The following is a 21,505-nucleotide window of genomic DNA, read 5'->3' as shown; positions in this document are numbered from 1 at the left end:
CTCTTTTGCCAGTGGGGTCAGGAGCCTTGCTCTCCAGATGCTTACGTTTTAGTCGGGGAGGTCTGGGGAACAAGAGACAGATTTTACTCCGTGTCCTGAAAAATTTTTTTCCCTGATGATTGATGGCTTAAGGACAGCTTTTGGAAGATCTGCCAGGAGGCAGACTGTAAACCTATCCTTTTGGAAGACTTGTTTGAGGATGATTTTTGGCTTAAGAGCCATTTTAACTACCGTAAACTTACTTGTATGGATCCTAGCTGCTTCCAGACCTGTCTGTGTCTCTCAAGGCATTTGAGAATGAGTGGGTGGAGTTAAGGTGAGTTAGGGCGAGAGTCTTAGAAGCCACCCAAGCCCGCCCATTTGAGCCTTCTCACTGCCAGTGGAAGTCAGACAGAAAAAGTTGTACGTGGCAGATGCAGAAGTGGGGAGGGAGAAGGGTTTAGAGCTTTAGCAGAAAGCTTGGGGATAAAGTAACTCTTTTATTTGCCCGTTCACTGGCAGAAGTTCCTGCAACACTGTTATGTGGCCAGGTTTACGGGTACCCGCCCCTTTGTTCTGTGGCTTTTGTCCATTTGCTGGTAGAAGTTCTTGTGACACTGTTATGTGGCCAGATTTATCAGTACCCGCCCCTGTCAGCCAATGTAGGGGGTAAATGTATCCGCCCCTTTGTCCCATGGCTGTAGCTGAGAGAAAAGTAAAAAATTAAAATAACAAACTAGGATCCAATCTCGGGCATCCCCAAGAGTGAAGAGAGATCCAAGAATCAGCTCAAGTTACCGATCCTCTTCGTCAAGGGATGGTAAGAGCTGCAGCTGCACGGCATTGGGTCCACCATTGGACCCTAGACAGCATTTACCCCCTCATCAGGAATGAAAATGTGTTTGCCATTGTCAGCGCAGCCTGAGGACAACCCCGGGGTGTCCATCGCAAAGAATGTAGCTCAGACTACAGCCACAAGGACTGTGGTGAAGAATCATGGTGGTAGCTGTGTGGGGGTCCAGCGGAGGTAGCGAGGGACGCATACACATGTGCATGCCACTCTCAGTCTCGTGGTCTTGCTGAATGGGGGAGGAGGTGGCAGGCAGCAGCGGTCACAGCAGGTCCTTGGCGGTGTATCCTGTAGTCTGAACGGCACCAAATGTTAGTTAAGCAGTGGCACTCGTGGCTGGCCGCCACCCACCGTAGCCATGCTGATGGAACAGAGTGCTGGATGTATGGGTTGCGCAAGGATCAGTGCACCATAGTTACCTTTCTAGCGCTTTACTGGGAGAGAGAGGGAGGGAGGAAGAGAGAGAGAGAGACCATGTGGAGTGGGGAGAAATACGAAAGGGAAGAGTGCAGAAAGAGGACACAGAGCCCGCCTGCTTTTTAGGCTGGGACGCTGTCTCAGGCTGGTGATGTAATTAAGGACATAATCCTTACAGAAAAACCACAGCTTTTCCCAAAACTTCTGAACTTTAAACTTTTTGGCTTTTTACACCCGCATTTTTACCTCAGGGAGAAACCACTTTCTCCTGCCGGTTGGACTTAGCATTTCTGCTGTCCCCATGTCAAAAGCTTCCATAGGAAACTGTTTTCTTTCTCTTTTCTGCCCGATAAGCTCAAAGTGTTGTGCCCAGATTGTGACCCCCAGAGAGACCACCAAAGACGAGCATGCTGGAATGCAAAAGCGAGGTTTAATTTTGGATATCCAAAAGCAGTACAAGCCTAGACAGGTTCTTCATCCAATACAACGCAGTAGAGGCTGGAGGAAGTGCCCGCCTCTCTGCAAACTCAGTTTTTAAAGGCAAAAACCACAAGGTTACATCATTTAGGGGTGCTAATACAGGTACAATTCTGATTGGCTCACCTCTAGGGACTTTCTAGAAGTCATGGCTTAATCTTATTTCTAAGGGGGTGATTGCCTGCCACCATTTCTCATTGGCTGCCCTCAGGTGGGGACATTTTTATGGTCAGTTACCCTGGAAGCCAGGGTTGGAACATTCTTTGGTTGAACAGTTACCTAGGGAACCAGGGAGAGGACATTCCATAGTCTGGCAGTCATTACCTTGTGACTACCTTGTGAATCTGTACTTTTACACTTCCTGTTTTCTGGAATCTGGACTGACTGTTTTTAGTAACTCATGGCCTATACTTAAAAGGAGAAATCTTAGGCCTTAGTTTTAGGGTGAAAGCATTTTGATCTTATTTCTAAGATGGCTCATTTTGGTCTTACAAAAGAAGAGCTTTTTTACTACACACAATGCTCAAAGAATGATTTTTTCCTCCCAGTTTGCATTCATAGCCCCCAAAGTTAGAAAACTGAAGGGTTTTTCTGTCTTGTTGCCTTATTTATCTTGAATAAGTTTTTTCTACACGATCTTATACTTCTAAGTTTTTCCTACATGATATTGCTACACTCTAATTCCTTGTTTTTCACAGATAGAAATTGAGAAAGGGAGAGATGATAGAAATTTTTGATAGAAGAGATTTTTGTGTGTGGCAGGAATCTTAAAAGGTCTTATTAATGAAATCAAACCTGAGGCCAGTTATTGGGGTGAATGCAGGAAGATCAGAGACACAGAACAAGCCACAGCTATCTCACCTTGCTAGTTCCTCAGGTGATCCTGTTTCCTCAGACTGCAAGCTTCTGAGTCCTCCTCCACATGAATCTCAGCTGAACTGTGTTGCTCCAAAGCCTGAATGCTTAACCAACCAAATGCTTAACTAACTACATGCTTTACTCCTTTAGTTCCTGGTCCTCACGCCTTATATACCTTTCTCTTTCTGCCCCCACTCCCTGGGATTAAAGGTGTGGGTCACCATGCTTAGCTGTTTGTAAAGTGGCCTTGAACTCAGAGATCCGGCTAACTCTGCCTCCCAAGTGCTAGTTATTAAAGGTGTGCACCACCACTGCCCAACTTCTGCTATGGCTTACTCTTCCCATTTTCTAACCACCATTTTTGGCTTTGTTCTAGTGGCTGTCTGTTCTCTGACCCCAGATATGTTTATTTCAGGGAACACACAATATTTCAGGGAACACAATACCCACCACATTTGTGTGTGTATGTATAAATGTATATATATTCTATAACACCAGACATGCCTCTTTTTTTCTACTGGCAGGGCCTAATTCGCACTTTAGCCAAAAACTCTGTAATGAAACTATTGTTTTCCCTTGTCTTTAGTCCCTATTACTTTGTCTTTAGTCCCTGTTCATTTATCTTTAGTCCCTCTTCATTTGTCTTTAGTCCCTATTTTTTTTTTCTTTTTTCTTTACTCCCTGTTCATGGTGCCATTCTGCAGGGCGTTTACCCACCAACCCCACAGTTCCCCAGAATTTTCTTGAGTGCAAGCAGCAGGAAATATTAGATAGAAGGATTTAGATTGTGGAGATAAACAGATAGAAAATACAGAAAATACAGGACAGCCTCCAGAGGGCCTGGAACCTTTAACAACGGGCCCGACTGTCTCTGTCCCAGAGTATTTATAGAGATGCCAAGGGGGTGGAGCAAAAGACACCCTCCCCCCAGCACAGTCAAGTGCAGACTATCTCAGACACCTGTACTCAGGCCTGTAGTCCAATCATCCTCTCTATGAGGACCTGCTGAGTAAAGCCATGAGGAACCTGAAAACGGGCTCCCACATGAACCACCAATGTGAATGCTAGAAACCAAACTCGGGTCCTCTGAAAGTGCTTTTAGCTTCTGAGCCATTTCTCCAGCTACCCTAATAAGCCATTTTAGCTTCTCTTTTTGAATTATAAGTGGGTTAGTACACAAAAAATAAGATTATAGAGAATTTAACATAAAAAGTATCTAATTATGAAAATAACATCTTTTAAAGAGCCTATGCTAATAAATACATACCAAAGTCAGACTATGAATAAAACTAACGATAATTTTAAAATATCAAAATAGTAAAGACAAGTGCTAGTCAAGTACCCATCCTTGAGTTATTTGTTATTGGCCTGCAGTCACAAAGGAAACTCAGACCAGAATGTATATGAATGCATGCAGTAGTTCCTTTCTTGAAAATCTGGTGATGAATATGAAGTAAACAAACAAAAGCAGTGTGCTTTGCATTCTTCTCAGAACACTGACATACTCTACTGGAACACACTCTTGAAGAGCAATGTAGGCAGTTTTTTCTGTTCCTCCTGCCAGCTCCCAAATTATGACCTGGAGACTTCTTATTAATTAAGAAAGCTCAGCTGATAGCTTAGGCTTGTTTCTAACTAGCTCTTATAACTTAAGTGAACCCATTTCTGTTAATTTGCTTTCTACCTCATGGTTTTATTTTCTTTACTCTGCATGGCCCATGCTGCTTTCCTGTTTCCTCTGTCTCTGGCTGGCAACTCTGCATCTAAGCCCTTCTTCTTCCTAGCATCCTCTCTGTCCTGAAAATCCTGCTTAGCTATTGGCCATTCTGCTTTTTATTAAACCAATCAAACTGGCAAATCTTCATAGTACAAGAAGATTATTCCATAACATTTCCCCCTTTTGTGTAAATAAAAAGGAAAGATTTTAACTCTAACATAATAAAACTATAAAAAATAAGAACAATTAATTAATTTACAAAGTCCAGTCCATTTGTATTTGGCATATTTAGAGAAAATACTCCATTATTTATTCTATCTTGATGAGTCCAAAGCTCTGTGCCTAATTTACCTTCCATCATAACTACGGAAAACTGCAACTGTAAGTAAGTGCCTAGTCTTCAACTCCTAAAACCCAGAAGGATAAAATAGTACTTGAGTAAGCAAGAAGTGCAGAGCAAACATCTCCAAATCTAAGACATGACAGACACCTGGCTGCCTGCAGTCACTCAAGGTCCCTCTGCAGTGTTGGGGCATCTGTCTTCAGCCTACAGGCCTAGAATACTGACACTTTTCTGTGAAGCAGGAATTTCTGAAGGACTGTCCTACCCTGTCTTGGCAAAGTTCAGCAGTCACTTTTCTTTGTGTTCTGCTGGTCCAGTTTGGTCAGAACACTGTCAGCAGTTGAGGCAAGGGCAGTTTATTGCTCAAATGGCTAGTTTTTGCCACAAAGAAAATAAACTTCATATGGAGATTCTTCAATGCCTGTCATCCTTTTTTGAAGTAGATTAGTGCTGCCAGGAGCAGACATGTCTCACTGGCATGAAAAGCTTCATGCTATTAAAACATTTTAAATGCCATATTCTGTATGTCTTTGAAGTATTTGAAGATCACCTACCTATCTGAAATATACCTATGTATAACCTTCAAAACATACCTGACTATATGTTTAGTAGTTATAGATGACTGTTAACTTGTATTTATTATCCTACATAACTTCTAAAGACTAAAACTTTGCATAACCTTTTAAAATGTGCTGCACAGGTATAATACCTTAAACAAGAGTAGTAACATATATACAGCATAACAAACATAACAAAAATAGCCTTAAATTTGTATCAATATACAAAAATCCATGCCAATATAAAATATTTGAGACCAGTGATTGTTTAAAAGTAGACTCAGCAACCCACCCTTTTATCTCTTCATTTTTTTTACTGTATCACCCTCTGTTCCTTCACAAAGAGATCCTTGAACCTAACTCCTTTGTTTAGTTTTTTTCCTGACCATGACTGATAACTTGTAACAATCCCCCCCTAGAATGATGACAAACATTTGTAACCCATCAAATGACCAAAAGCCATCCACCCCACCTTTTGAGAATGTGGTTCTCATGTTCTCTGGACTGCTTCATGTTGTCTGGGGGAACTGGCATCTTTAGAAGATCCTGGGGAAAATGAGATAGTAGTCAAGTCCTGGGAGAGGTCACTGTATCATTTGTTGTCCAGATTCTGTATGATGGGAAAATGTAAAGCTTATCTGCAGTCCTGTCTAGAATAGTCTGTGAGGCTAGACTATCTCAACCAGCAGCCTTGAAGATCTTCTGGATGCAGAACTCTGAGGAAACTGCAACAGAGGCATTGTGAGAGGCTGGATCACCTGGGCCACCTGTTTTCATTGGTGTCTGGTCCCCTTGCTCTGAAAACACATAAACTTTTAAAGGTAACACATATCTGCATTAACACATGTATGTAATGTGCAGTGTGCACCAGTCAGTTAAAGATGATTTTTTTTAAATTTTATGTTTGAGCAGGTAAAAGGCATCTGTTAGCTTTATAAGTCTGTTTGAACTATATAATTAAATTTCAATATAAATCTCTATCCATGCCTTATGAAAGAATGGCATATAATAATAAGTCATGAGGACTCTGTAGCCAACATGATTTCTCATGTCTCATCTCTCAGAGATGTTCCAATGCAGAGGGATCAGCTTACACATCACCTGTCCTGTAGTCTTTTTTGGCTTCTTCCCCCATGAGTATCCCCCAAAATACTCAAGAGGTCTCCCCTGGTCAAATCTGATCTTTATTAATCTAGAAGGAGTCCATGACCTTTTGTTTCCTATGGAAACAAAAACATAACCGCTCCCCCAACATTCCACATCGTCTGAATTCCATTTTGAGGTTAAGACATTTTTTAAATATGTAGGTTTGTTTAATTCAACAGTTTTCATAATCCAGTTTTTCTCAGCAGCTATTATTTTTTGTACATTAGCATTAAAAAAATTCAAAGTTAACAAGTTACCATATAGGATCCAGACTCCCTTTGTATTTTCCATCCTTATGTGGATTTTTTTTACTGTCTTTGAAGTCTTTATTATTTTTAAACTAATTTTTCTTTGACTCTCTATACCCATTTGAGCAAAACCTTAAACTCGCCATATGGTTTAGCTCTTGGCACACTGGCAGCTCCATTACACAGGCCACTACCAGGAGACATGTCTCTGTACCATGGTCAGCATGAGAATCACAAGACTAGGAAACCAAGCTTGGTTCGGCCATTTGTGTGTGCATGTGTGTGTGTTTAGAACCTATTTCTAAGCTTTCTCTGGTCTTATGTGGATAATATATAGGCTGGATGTTGGGTGACATTTGCAGATGGACTTTTCTTTGGGCCACCAGCGCTCGTGCGCTCTCTCTCTCTCTCTCTCTCTCTCTCTCTCTCTCTCTCTCTCTCTCTCTCTCTCTCTCTTTCTCTCTCTCTCTTAGTTAAAGGGAATAAAAACTATTTTTCCAAACTTATAGGATATGATAAAAAATATATGCATAGCTATATGTATATGTTTATAAGGGTATATATTTTAAATTAAAAAACTTTTAAGCTACAAACTTCCTGTAAACCAGAAGCTTAGCTCTCAGTTGCTGTACATTATTCCTGTTTTCATTCTCTTCTTGTTTGCCCTCCTGACACCTCTATGTGGTGATACAGATAGAACAGCCCCCAGAGGCTTATTTGAGTGCTTGGTCTCCAGTTGGCAGAACTCTTTGGGAAGGATTAGGAGGAAGAGGTGTGTTAACTGGGGACAGGTTTTAAGGTTTCAAAAGATTCTCACCATTCCCAGTGTGCTCTCTCTGCCTCATCATTGTGGGTCAGGATGTGAGCTCTCAGCTGTTCCTGCCACCATGCCTTTGCTCTGACCTCATGGACTCTAACTCTCTGAAACTGGAAGCCAAATTCAATGCTATCTTTATAAGTTCCCTTGGTCATGATGTTTTTTCACAGCAATAGAAAAGTAACTAAGATACTCTAAATTGCTTTTGTTCTGATTTTGTTTTGAAATTCCACATTAGTTGAATATTTTAATCACAGGGATTTTTTGTGTCTTTGATTTTGAAGATTTGAAGATGGAATGTCTCCAGGAGAGTCAAGAGTTAAATCTGCAAAAATTAAGGACTTCAGAGTTCATACTTAATAAAGCTAAACAAAAAATGAGAGAACTTACAATTAACATCAGGATGAAAGAAGATCTGATCAAAGAGTTAATAAAAACAGGTAATAGTGTCTTGTACTTGTGTGAGAAAGAAAAGCCCCTGAGACTACATGTGATGTGGTGACATGCAGCTCCTTGCAACTCAGGTTTGTCTCAGAACCAGTGTGTGCAAAAGTTTATGAGGTTGGGGGACCAATCTCCAGGCAGAGAAGGGCTTGAAAGGAAATCCACAGTGTCAGCATGTACTAGACTTTTTTTTATCTGAGGGGGTTAGGGAAAAGACACTCACACATTCTTGATGGTTTCCTTCAGACCTGTCTTTATTCTTCTTTTGTGTTCTCTATTCTTTATTTTCCTGGTGATTTTTTCTCTCTCATTCTTGATGTTTTCATTCTAACTTTATCTTTAGTCTTGATGTTTCCCTTCTAGTTCCTCCTAACTCTCTCATTCTTGATGTTTTCCTTCTAGCCCATTTTAACTCTCTCTAGTTCTGTCTCTGTTCTTTCCCTTACAGCTTATATACCCCAGCAAAATCTTTCAGGAAATTTAAAAATTACAGTGTGGTTACATTATGTTTCTCAAGTGAATGATTACAGTGAATACAAAATAGCATGTTTTCCATATCCCTTACATGATTAAACATTTACGTATTACAGTGAAAAATAAATTATTCCAGGAACCCATGTACATCATACCCAAGCAATTTGTTATAGATTAACAGAACTTGAGCAAGTAGGAAGTATTTTTTCACAGCCAACTCTTTTGTTGGCAGGGTGCCTGTTGCAGTTACAAAGAAGGGACCAATTACTTTATTACTTGGAAGGTAATCCTATAAGGAATCTTAAAGGAATCACAAACCTAAACTTTTATATGAAAAAGAATCAGTCAGCTCTTCTTTAAATCTTTGAGGTACATACCCACTCATCAGTAGTTAGTTGCTTATATCAGGAGATTGAGGGGCAGAAATGAGTACAAGGAATTAATCATCACCTTTGTTCATCACCCAATCTTAGCCAGAAAAGTGTGTCAGCTAGTAATAATTATTGAGCTGCTTTTGTTCTTGTTCCCTGACTTTAAAATGTTCTGCATTCAACTATGTGCCTTTCTTAAACTTTAGATTGTCTTTTTGGGTTTTTCGCCTCAAAGCTATTTAACAAAAACATCTTAGTCTAATTTTAAGTTATTTCCAAAGCTTTGTTTCAGCTATGATGCACTCTGAAACCCGTGAACACATCTCCCAACATTAAGATTAAAAGAATTTAAGCTAGTTGGACTAACTGGGACTTAATTGTTTTCTTTTTTTCTTTTTCTTTTTGGTTTTTCGAGACGGGGTTTCTCTGTGTAGCTTTGGAACCTGTCCTGGAACTCACTCTGTAGCCCAGGCTGGCCTCAAACTCAGAGATCCGCCTGCCTCTGCCTTCCGAGTGCTGGGATTAAAGGTGTGCACCACCGCTGCCCTGCTTAATTGTTTTCTTAATCATTAACTTAAGTCACAGTCTATACAGCTCCTCAATAGAAACTCATGTGTTGTAGCTGTGTGACACTTCCTTGTTTATATTTTAAATAATCAAAACTCTATTCAGATTATCATCATCATCATCATCATCATCATCATTTAGACAGTACAGCTTAGGAAGAAATCATCTTCATAATAACACAAAGGTAAAAATGCCCAATAGAAAGTAATATTTCCATGAGATAAACACACTACATCACAGGCAGTGGGCATCTCCCCACACCCATTCATACCATGCCAGATACCAGAGAAAGATGGCAGTAGCAAACATATAAAGGCACAACAGAAGCAAAAGACACTCTGGAGTTGAGGTCTGAGGGCCTTGCCTATCCAAGATTCACCCATCAGGGAGTTTCCTTCTGGTGAACAGACACCTTGAACTTCAGTTGCCACCTGCTGTTCCTCTGACACACCACTGGCAGCTGGGACTCCCCTTTCAATTGTTCTCACTACTGTCAGCTTTGTGTTGGATGAAAGTTTATGGCACTTAATGTGTGGACCTAAAAGGAACATAGTTATCTTACTTTTCTTTTTCTTCCTGTAGAGCAGGGGACTGAACCCAGGATCTTAGCTGAGCCTCACCTCTGTTCTATAGTCCTAGCATTTTAGTGGTTGAGGAGAAGGATTTCTGTGAGTTCAAGGCCAGTCTGGACTAGGTAGTGAATTCCAGACCAGCCTGGGCTACAGAGTGACATTACCTCTGAAATAAAACAAGAATAATAACAAAACAAAAGCAAAGTAGCTTAGGTATTTGCATGCACTGAGCAACTGTCAAATAAGTATTCCTTAACAATGATTATTTTTAATTATTAGTCACCATTGACTTAGATAGTTCACTTTTTTTCTGTATTGGGGTTTGAACCTAGGGCTTTGAGCATACTACACAAGTGCTCTACCAGTGAGCTATATTCCCAGCCTGGTAGTTTATTGTTAACATTAATATTGTACTTTGGCTATAGGTAATTTTTATTTCTCTGAAAATGTCAATATTTGTTTTTAAGAGTTACTTTCTTTGGTGAGCCAAGATTTTAGCTCTTGTCTTTTGTCAGATTGGGGTGGATACCATGTTCATCATCAGGCAGATTAGATTTGCAGTAAAGAAGGGAAACTCAAGATCTTTGGTCTTTTTCTTCCCAGTAGTCTAAATGATTGGCCCTGACTACTTTGAACTTCAATATAGAATTGAAGGTGTAAAAGACACCAGCATTTATTCCCATTTCTGATGCAAAACAACTCTGGTCTCATTTAAGGTAACTGGAGAAAACATTCCTTTGTGTGGGAGTTGGGTAAAGAGCTGTGTGTGCCTGTGGGAGCCAGAGAACAAACCATGGGTGTTCTTCAGGCACTGTCTACCTATTTTTTAAGAGTCTCTCACTGGCTGAAACATGCTAAGTAGGGTAGGCTAGCACAAGTGTGTGCCACTACACCAGCTTTTATTACATGGGTTCTAGAGATTGAGGTCCTCCTTGCAAGGCCAGCATTTTTATCAACTACATAAATTATGCTAAGTCTCAAATCTGCTCCAGCAAGAACATGGCTTCCCCATTTCCATGTTCTTCCTTGCAAGCTGTTGTCTAGCTATCGGTCTTTCCTTCTGCTTCCCAAAGTCTATTTCCTGCCTCATTCTTAGTGATTCTCATGCTCTGTCACCCTCACTCTAGTGATCACAGATGTGTCAAGTTTGACTGTTTGTTCCCGCATGATGTGCAGTCAGATACCCCCTTAGGAATGTAGAGAGCTAACTGAGGTGAATGGCTTTTCCATCCTCACAGCCTCTTTGAGTTGTGACAGTTATTACCTCCTAAAATAAATGATAATTCGGAGAGGGGCCTCACTCACCCTGGAGCTCCCAGAGCACATATGCTTTTATGGCTGTGTACATCTACAAGTGATTTAAAATAGAAGACATCTAAGCTTATATATAGGTAATCTTTTCATTAGAGCCAAAGGTGGTTGTGGGACTTCCCTAAAGATCTTTAGAGATGGTGATTAGGAAAATGAATAGTGCATGCTTATTTTTAGTACTCTCAGTGAAGACTTCTCCCAAACAACACCCATGCCAGTCATTAGTAATGACAGGGACTTGGATACTGTATCTCATCTATTCCAATATACTTTTTATGCCTTATTGTCTTATGAAATCAGTGTGTGTCTCTTCATTTTGAGCAAGGTCTCATTATGGAGACTCATAGAGATCTACCTATCTCTGTCTCCCCAGTTGTTTTAGTTACTTTTCTGTTGCTGTGAAGAGACACCATGACTAAAGCAACTCAGAAGAAAGTGTTTAATGTGGGCTTATAGTTTCAGATGGTGAGTCCGTGACTATCTTGGCAGGGAGCATAGCAGCAGTTAGTCTTGCATGGTACTGAGAGCTCACATTTCAATTCACAAGCATGAGGCACAGAGAGCTCTCTTGCAGACGGGGAACAGTGAGGCTTAAGAAATCTCAAAACCCATCCTCAGTGACACACCCCTGAATCCTTTCCATTTTTACCAACTGCAAACCAAATATTCAAATACTTGAGCCTGTGGGGGCCATTCATTCAAACCTCTCCACTACAAGGAGTAAGGTGTGCATTCTCACACCACCACAGCAGTGCAGGGAGTAAAGGTGTGTGCCTTCACACCACCACAGCAGTACAGGGAGTCATGCTTGGCTGGTGTGTCATAAGTCCATATCAGCTCAGCATCTTTTCCTGAGAAAATTGGCCCTATGACTTTTTTTGATTAGTGATTCATAAAATACTGGTCTTTTAATAATTGATTAATTGATGACCAATCTAAGGTTTGCTAAAATATGCATTAGTTGTTTGTAGTTTCTGCCAGCCCTCTAGTTGTATATATTATTGTCAAGTATTTGTTGAATTTTAGAGTGAGAAGATATTTCACTGTGCATTTAATAGTTAAGAACTTCATTTTATTAAAAAATACAAGTTTTAAAGTCTGTTACATTGCTTCTGCTAATTTAAGCAACAGCTGTTTTTTTGTTTTTGTTTTTTCTTCAAGGAAGGGTTTATGTAACAGCCTTAGTTGTCCTGGAGCTCACTCTATAGACCAGGCTGGCCTCAAACTCAGAGATCTGCCTGCCTCTGCCTCCCGAGTGCTGGGGTTAAAGGTGGGCACCACCACACCTGCCACAACAACTGGGATTTATTGAGAAAGTAACAAAAGTATTTCATGGAGCTGCAAAGAGCCAAAACACAGTTTAGTCTTAGAAATTGAGTAACTCCAGGGCCTGAGTTAATTCCCACAACCCATATTGTGAAAGGAAGAACTGACTCCTGAAAGCTATCCTCAGGCCTCCACTTGCAGCATTTGGGGATACACACACACACACACACACACACACACACACACACACACATACACACAATCAATAAATTTATATAATAAAATTTAAAAATGTTAATTTGAGGCGGGTAAGGCTGAAAGCACTGGGCCACGCCTTAAGCAAACAAAGATCTGTGACATGCATAAACTCCAAACTGGAAGGTGATAACATGCAGTCCCAGAGCCAACCAAGAAATGCCACAGTAGCTAGAAGCAAAAGCCCACCAAACAGCCCACACATAAATACCTCAGCCCTTTGTTTAATAAATGAGAGATTGCTTGCAAACCTCCCAGAGTCTGTGTTGTTGACTCTACATATACCCACCTCCTGCATGCCCCCCCTACCCTGGGGGAATCAGACACAGTAAGACCCCAGCTGCAGAGCCAGCAACATTAATTACTTTCATGAAATGAAAAATAGCTCTGTGTTAAAGGATACTTAAAAAATTAAATTGTATTTATTTGTTGTGTGTATGTATGTGCACACCACAGCATCGATGTAGAGTCAGTTTTTTCTTTTAGCATGTGGGTTCCAGGGATTGAACTCAGTTGGGCAGGCTTGGCAGCAAATACCTTAACCTACTGAGCCATCTTGCTCATAGTTAAAGGGTTCCTAATAGATATAACAATCAGATATATTGTGAACCTTATTTAGATCCTGATTAAAATAAATGAATTAAAAAGACATGTTAAAACTGGAAGTCTGAGTTTGGATCAGTAAGACTTTTTGGTTATGTCTGTACTTTGTACAGATATTTTTCAAGTAAATATAAATGAAATGATATAATATCTGGGATCCAGCTGTGCATGGTGGTGCATACTTTTAGTCCTGGTACTCAGAAGGTAGAGACAGGTCGGTCTTTGTGAGTTTGAGACCAACCAGGTCTCTACAGCAAGATCTAGGCCAGCCAGGGCTACATAGTGAGACCCTGTCTCACAAAACAATATCTAGGACCTATATTGAAGCGAAAATAGGCTTAACTGAAATAGCTGTTACAAATATTGATCTCTTCAATCTAAGCAATGGGGTTTCATTTATTATTCCTTTATTTTTAACACATTAAAATATTTCATAATAAAGTTTCCCCCTTTTTTGGAGACAAGTTCCTGGCTGTCCTGGAACTCGACACTGTAGACTAGGCTGGCCTCAACTTACAGAGATCTGCCTACCTCTGCCTCCTGAGTGCTAAGATTGAAGGTATTTGCGATCCTGCCTGGCATAATAAAGTTTCTTAAGAAAAATATTTCATAGTAATTGTTTTTAAATTAAGAAAACATCATGGATAGCAAAAAGCTCAAGTATCTTAAATAAGAGGACAAGTCCCTCCTAGTAGTTTTTATTTTTTTAATGTTTGTGGATGTTTCACCAGCATGAATGTATGTGTACCACATGTGTGCCTAGTACTCATGGAGGCCAGAAGAGGGCATTGGATCTTCTGGAACTGGAGTTGTTTGTGAGACCCTATGTGGGTGCTGGGAAATGAACTCGGGTCTTCTCGAAAAGCAACCAGTGCCCTTAGTGCTGAGCCACCTCTCTGGCCTTCTCATATCTTAACTGAAGAGAGTGACACTAGCAAACCTCAGTTGCAAATTTGGAAGATTAGAAATAGCTCACTGGGGTGAAAGAGGCCTGGGTTTGTTTCCCAGCACTTATACTGGGTGGCTCACAACCATTTGTAGCTCCATCTGCAGAAGATTGGACAGCCTCTACTGGCCCCAGTGGGTACCAAACACATGGGCATCTGCATATACAAATACACACATTCATACATAGAAAACAGATCTCAAATATAACATTAAAACACAAAGGAATCAGTGAAGAGATCAGCTAGAACCAGATGGAACAGTCATTAAGAGGGTTGGTCACAAGCTGGAGTGCACGAAGGTCAAGCTGTGTGTTTAATGTTATGCCCTAGTTGTAACTGCCTGCCTGCATTTTAGAGTAGAGGGCTGGACTTGTAATTGCTCTTACTGCTGTGTTTTGGTGAAGGTGACAATGCCAAGTCTGTGAGCAGACAGTATTCTTTGAAGGTAACAAAACTGGAGCATGAAGCTGAGCGAGCGAGAGTGGAGCTCACTGAAACCCGAAAGCAGCTGCAGGAGCTGGAAAGCAAAGATCTTTCTGATGTTGCTTTGAAGATGAAATTACAGAAAGAGTTCCGTAAAAAGATGGATGCTGCAAAGCTGAGAGTTCAGGTAACTTACTAAGTGCAATCAAGTAAACTTTATAAAGTCTGTCTTCCTTTTGTTTGTTTTCTTTTGTGTTTTTGAAACAGAGTCTCATTAGTGTAGCCATGGTTGTCCTTGAACTCTCTATGTGTACTAGGCTGGCCTCAAACTCACAGAGATCCACCTGCCTCTGCCTCCTGAGTGCTGGGATTAAAGGCGTGCGCCACCATGCCTGGCCAAGCCATCCATCCTCTCCTGAGTCTTCCTGGGCTGAGGATGAAGCTCGGGTAGAGTCCTTACCCAGTATGTGTGAGTCCCTGGTTTTGATCCCCAGCACCACAAAAAGAAAATGAGTCTCATCTTTGAAGATTCTTGTATTGAGAGAAATGGGATTCAGTTTTTAGTCATCAAAACTGTATGACATTTCCTTTTGCCTAGTGTGCCCATTACTTTATGTATTTACAGTCTGGGTAGTATATTTCTTCATTCTGTAAACATTAAATATTGGCATAAAATCATATATAATAAGACATAAAGGTAACAGAAGTTGTATCCTTTTCTGAAGGACAAAAGATTAACAGTTAAGCAATGCATATAAACATCAGGTACCAGTGTGACACTTTGTAGGCAGTCTGCAAATGTGAACTATTTCAGTTTTTAAGACCATAATTGATTGGTTTTAAAAGGTTATTAACTTTTGCAAGGTGGTGTGGCATGCCTTTAATCCCAGGACTCAGGAGGCAGAGCCAGGTGGATCTCTGTGACTTCGAGGCCAGCCTGGTCTACAGAGTGAGATCTAGGACAGGTACCAAAACTGCACAAAGAAACCCTGTCTCCAAAAACAAACAAACAAACAAACAAAAGTAACTTTGAGTACTACAATTCAGACTTCATTTTCAAATGCTTTGGATTTAGCTATACCTTTAGAAAGAGTTAAAACTTCTGTTCTGGGGCTAGGTGTGTTGCTTAGTGAGTATGTATGAGGCTCTGTTCAGTTTCTGTTGGGGATACACACACACACACACACACACACACACACACACACATATACACATCCTATTTAGTAAGAATATTTTATACAGAAAGGGAGACATTTCCAAGTGCTTTGAAGATTCTAGAATGCCTCCAATTCTTCTTTTTATGTATTTCATTTGTTTTGTATTTCTGAAGCAGGATCTTATGTAGCCAAGATTACCTTCCTCACTGTTGCCCTGCCTCAGCCTCTTGATTGCTTGTATTAAAGGGGCATGCTACCATATCTAGCTTTTTTTTTTCATTGTATCTACTGTTTCCATATTGTAGAAACATATTTATATTGTCCACATTTGTAGGTAGAGTTAAGTTATAATTGACCTATTCAGAGCTTTATTATAAATGGAGGTTTTTTTTTCAGTCCCACCCTATCCCATAGCTGCTTGTAAATAATCATTCAGAGGCTTAATACTAATTATAAATCGTTTGGCCTGTTGCTCAGGCTTATTACTAACTAGCTCTTACACTTAAATTAACCCATAATTCTTATCTATGTTTAGCCATATGGCTTGGTACCTTTTCTCAACATGAAATTCTCATCTTGCTTCTTGTGCTTCTGGCTGGCAACTCCTGACTCTGCCCTTTTCCTTCCCTGTATCTCTGCTTGGATATCTCACCTGGCTCTTATTCTGTCTTGCCATAGGCCAAAACATCTTTTTTTAAATTAACCAATGGGAGCAACACATATTCACAGCATACAGAAAGACATCCCACATCATTTCTCCTTTTCAGTCTAATCAAAAAGAAAGATTTTAACTTTAACATAGTAAAAATTAAATATAACAAAACACTTATCAAGTAAGAATTATATTTATAATGTTTAGTCTATTTGTATTTAAAAAAATTTAAAAAAATATTCTATTATCTATTCTATCTTTGTAAGCCTAATTTATCTTTATCATAATTAAGTAAAACTATAATTATAACTGTCTAGTCTTCAACTCCATCAAAGACCCCAGAAGGATGTAATATTACCTGAGTAAACAGGAACTGCATTGTAAGCAACTTCCAAAACTCTAGAAATGACAGAGACATCTGGCTGCCTGGTTGTCACCCAAAGTTCTTCTGTAACATTGGAGTATCCAACTTCAGCCTACAGGCCTAGAGTATCTGGCAGATTTCTCAGTGAAGCAGGAAATTTGAAAGACTGTCTCACCTATTTTGGCCAGATTCATCAGTCACTTTCTTCTGTGTCCTGCAGAATATCTGGCTGACTCTTTCATGAAGCAGGAAACCTGAAGTTTTTTTGGCAAGTTCAGCAGTCATTTTCCTGTGGGTCCTGCATGTCCCGTTTATACAGCATACTGTCAAACAGTCCAGGCAAGAGCAGTTTCTTGCCCAAATGGCTAGCCTTGGCACATTGAAAGCAAACTCCATAAGGAGCTTCTTTGATGCCCATCATTCTTTGGAAGTAATTGGTGATGCCAGGAGCAGATGTGTCTCATTGTCGAGAAAAGTCTAAGTTCTTAAAACATTTTAAATGCCATATTCAGTAGGTCTTTGAAGATTATCTAGCCATCTAAAATATATCTCTGTGTGACCTTAAAAACATACCTAACATGATTATAAGTATGCTATTATAGATGACTTTTAATCCAAATTTCTTAACTATATACTACATTTTTAAATGATCTGCATAAACATAATACCCTAAAAAAGAGTAGAAATATACATACAGTATAACAAAATTGACCTTAATTTATATCAGTAAACCAAAATATAAAGTATTTTGAGATTAACAGTAGATTCAATAATCTACCTTTTTATCATTTCTGTGTCACTTTATTACTGTTTTGTTTTGTTTTTAGGATGTTTACGGTAGTACTAGAAACTTCAGAAGGAAGGACTCTTTTGGTCTGGCTACCTCTGCATCTCCAACAGTGATACAACCTGACATACTAGAGAGGTGGCAACAGACCTTTATCTTGTTGAAATAAATAAAAAAAATTACATAGTTCTACTAAAAAAAAATACTAGAGCTCTGAATAGGTGAACATATTTTATTTTTCCTGTTTTCCGCTGTATATTAGTTTTTGCTCATAGTACTGAAAAGGAAAGAAAAAAGACACAGACTGAACCTCGGAAAAAACATCTGACTGAGGAGGGCTGAAACAAAGTACGCTCTTTTAGAAGATCTTGTGCTTTTGACATCTGCAGGCACGTTGGGATGTAATAACCGTCTGCTCAGTGTCTTCAACATGCCCTGTATAAACCCGATATAAATATGTATCAGTTAATCACCACCCTTGGCGGTAGATATTTTTACATTACAAAGAAAGAAACAAAGTTAAGTGACTCATCTCAAGTTGCAAAATGGTGATACTAGTTTTCAGTACTCTAATGTGTGTCTTAGAATATTGAAATATTAGTGTTTTTATTCCAATGAAATAGTTTCCATTTTAAAACTTAATTTTTTTAAAAAGATTTATTTACTTATTATGTACACAATGTTCTGTTTGCATGTATGCCTGCAGAGGGAGCCAGATCTCATTACAGATGGTTGTGAGCCACCATGTGGGTGCTGGGAATTGAACTCAGGACCTCTGGAAGAACAGCCAGTGTTCCTAACCTCTGAGCCATCTCTCCAGCCCAAAACTTAATTTTTAAAGTTATGAAAACTTTTTATCTTTGTAGAGAGCTATATTCTGCATTAATACTATAATGCTGATAAAGGTGTACTTCTGAGCCTCTGTAGAATAAATGTAAAATACAGTGACAGCCTTCATTGATTTTTAAATAAGTTCATTAGGCTGCACACTGATATTTAATACTATATGAAAAACACTCAGCATTGCTAGCATTGTTAATTTTTCTGTTATCATGGTAAGTGGCAAAGCCATCTTACAATTGCAATATGAAAAACTGCCAAGGGCTTTGGGCTCCAAGCTGATGGGACCTATGTGCACAGTGTTAGTTCATGATTTGCAATGAAATACAGTGAGTCAGTGCAGTTTCCTTCATCAAAAAGTCTTGCATGACCGAGAATGGCAGAAATGGTCTTTTCTAGGGAAGATTCCTCCAATTGGCCATCCAATACTAGGTGAACTCAGACCTCTGGAAGAACAGCCAGTGTTCCTAACCTCTGAGCCATCTCTCCAGCCCAAAACTTAATTTTTAACAGGTAGTCAACTTCATATACAAACAAGTAACATTATATAGACTGAACAGTTGTATTTAAATATTTAGGAATACACACACACACACACACACACACACACACATATGTAACAGCAATTAAAGAAATAGAGACCATTAATTTGAGAGAGATTGGGGGAGTGCAGAGAAGGTGAAGGAGGGAAGGGAAGGAAACAATGTAATTCTATTTTAATTTCAAAAACTATATATAAGGAAAATTCTTTAAGGAGCTGGTAAGATGGCACACTCCTATACTCCCAGCATTTAGAGAGCTGAGGATTATGAGTTCAAGCCCATCCTGGACTATTCTCTGAAGTAAACAAGATGTCTTGCATGGAAATAACATTACCTCAGTCTAATCGTATGTGTCGCCGTGTAGGCAACAGTCTGACTAATGCTGGTCCATAGACTGACTTTGCATAGCACTGCTATAAGCGGCAGTATTTCCATGGATATTTAAATTAGAACAAAATATGTTTATGTTAACAATCTATTGCTATAATAAAGATAGTAATTACTTATGACCTGCATAATTCATTAATAACTTCCTTAATGTTTGTTTGTTTGTTTGTGAGATATTCTTGCTTTGTAACCTTGGGTAGCCTGGAATTTCCTATGGAGAACAGGCTGGACTTGAATTTGTGGTCATCCTTCTGTTTTGCCTTCTGAAACTAGGATAGCCACCACTACCTCCCCTGAGCTTCTCACAGTGCTGTGATACAAGTGGTTCTTACATGTGTGCTTTGTTTGACTGGGGTTAGCTTGTAACATGCTGGTGTTTAATATTACTACAGACACTTGGAAAATGTGGGCATGTTGTAGTGCTGCTAACAGATAATTATAGGCGAAATGCACTTTCAGGGGAGATGACCAGTTTTATTCAAATTTATTCAAAGGTTCATCCAGTTGAATCAGAAAAATAAGAGTGGAATATTGTGTAGTCATATACAAAGCAAGAAGTTTTAGACCTCCAGGGTCCATAGAAAAGGGAGGGGATCCATTTCCAGGCATATGGCTCTTTACCTCTGATGAACTTGTCATGAATCATTTGTGTCACAGAACAGGACAGGTAGCTATGAAGTCTAGGATAACATAATTTATATAAAAACTCAGTTTGTGTTGTTCTAATTATACACACACATACATACCACACATACATTGTGTGTGTTTGAGACAGTGCCTCACTCTGTAGCCCAGGCTGGCCTGGGATTTGTGATCATCCTGCCTCAGCCTTTTCAGTGTTGAGATTATAGGTGTGAGCCTCTGTGCCTCTGTGTGTGTGTGTGTGTGTGTGTGTGTGTGTGTGTGTGTGTGTGTGTGACAGAGAGACAGAAAGAGAGACTGTGTCTATGTTTGTGTGCAAGGGGCTTGCAGACTAGGTAGTAACTAGAATACTTCATGCCATATATACTTTAAATTAGAATTCCTCATAAAAATGCAGAAGAGGTTATTTCCTCTGATTGTCAATGCAGGTTTCATCATTCTTTATATATCTGATGAAAGTACGATGTTTTCTTTAATTACAAAATTAGAAGTGAGAGATCCTATCTCAAAATTTTTAAAAAGGAGGGTAGAAAAGTAAACGTGTTGGTGAGTCTATCAAAAATAAATGTAGATAAAAAATTGGCCACCCTTACCACTGAATATTGTTATTTGGAAATTATGGTGATATATTGTGTACCCTAATAAACTTTGACTGAAGATCAGAGAGACAAAGGAACAAGCCACTGCCACATCTTACCTCTAGGACTCTTCAGCCTGAAACAGCCTTTAGTTCCTGTATCTTCATGCCTTATATACCTTTCTCTGCCCCAGCCATTAAAAGTGTGTGTGCTTCCCAAGTATTGGGATTAAAGGTATGTGCCACCACTGCCCGGCTGTTTCTCTCCTAGACTGACTGAGTCAATCTCATATAGTCCAGGGTGGCTTTGAACTCACAGAGATCCAGGCAGATCTCTGCCTCCTGAGTACTAGGGTTAAAGGTGTGTGCCACCACAGCCTAGCATCTGTGTTTAATCTAGTGGCTTGTTCTGTCCTCTAATCTTCAGGTAAATTTTATTAGAGTACACAATATATCACCACAGGAAATGAGAGAAATAATCTTTCTCATTCTGGAATATTCCATGTGATTCCAGGTCTTACAAAAGAAGCAGCAGGATAGTAAGAAGTTGGCATCACTGTCCATCCAGAACGAGAAGCGTGCCAGTGAGCTGGAGCAGAATGTGGATCACCTGAAATACCAGAAAATGCAACTACAGAGAAGGCTCCTCGAAGAGAGCGAGAAAAAGAAGCACCTGGATGCAGAGATTAAGAGAGACCAGCAAAAAATCAAAGTAATACTGTCCATACTTCCTGCTTAGCATTGTATGAAATGGTGAACACTCAGGCTAAAGCAGCCCGTGCCTCATTCAGCTGCTCTGTGCTGTGTCTCTCACCTTGCTTGTATCTCAATACTGTCCTTATTCCTGCAAAGCTTTGCTCAGCCACATAGTAAAACCTGTTTACTCAACTCTGAGTACTTTCTTGAAGGTTCTGA

The 21,505-nt window shown here is 39.7% G+C and overlaps 1 protein-coding gene across 3 annotated transcripts in view; it reads left to right on the top strand.

Moving 5' to 3' along the window:
* The window catches only part of Kif27 (kinesin family member 27), a 101,465-nt gene that overhangs the window by 43,789 nt on the left and 36,171 nt on the right, over positions 1-21,505 (top strand). For 2 of the 3 annotated variants that reach the window (XM_036188363.1, XM_036188364.1), the window contains exons 9-11: positions 7,694-7,849; positions 14,624-14,829; positions 21,105-21,302. In XM_036188363.1, coding sequence (XP_036044256.1) covers positions 7,694-7,849; positions 14,624-14,829; positions 21,105-21,302 — 560 coding nt within the window. The remainder of the gene's footprint in view (positions 1-7,693; positions 7,850-14,623; positions 14,830-21,104; positions 21,303-21,505) is intronic. The other variant, XM_036188365.1, reaches the window with a different exon arrangement.

The sequence above is a fragment of the Onychomys torridus genome, chromosome 5, assembly GCF_903995425.1.
Source record: "Onychomys torridus chromosome 5, mOncTor1.1, whole genome shotgun sequence".
Lineage (NCBI taxonomy): Eukaryota > Metazoa > Chordata > Mammalia > Rodentia > Cricetidae > Onychomys > Onychomys torridus.
The sequence above is the reverse complement of the archived record's forward strand: the minus strand, read 5'-3'. Positions and strand labels throughout refer to the sequence as shown.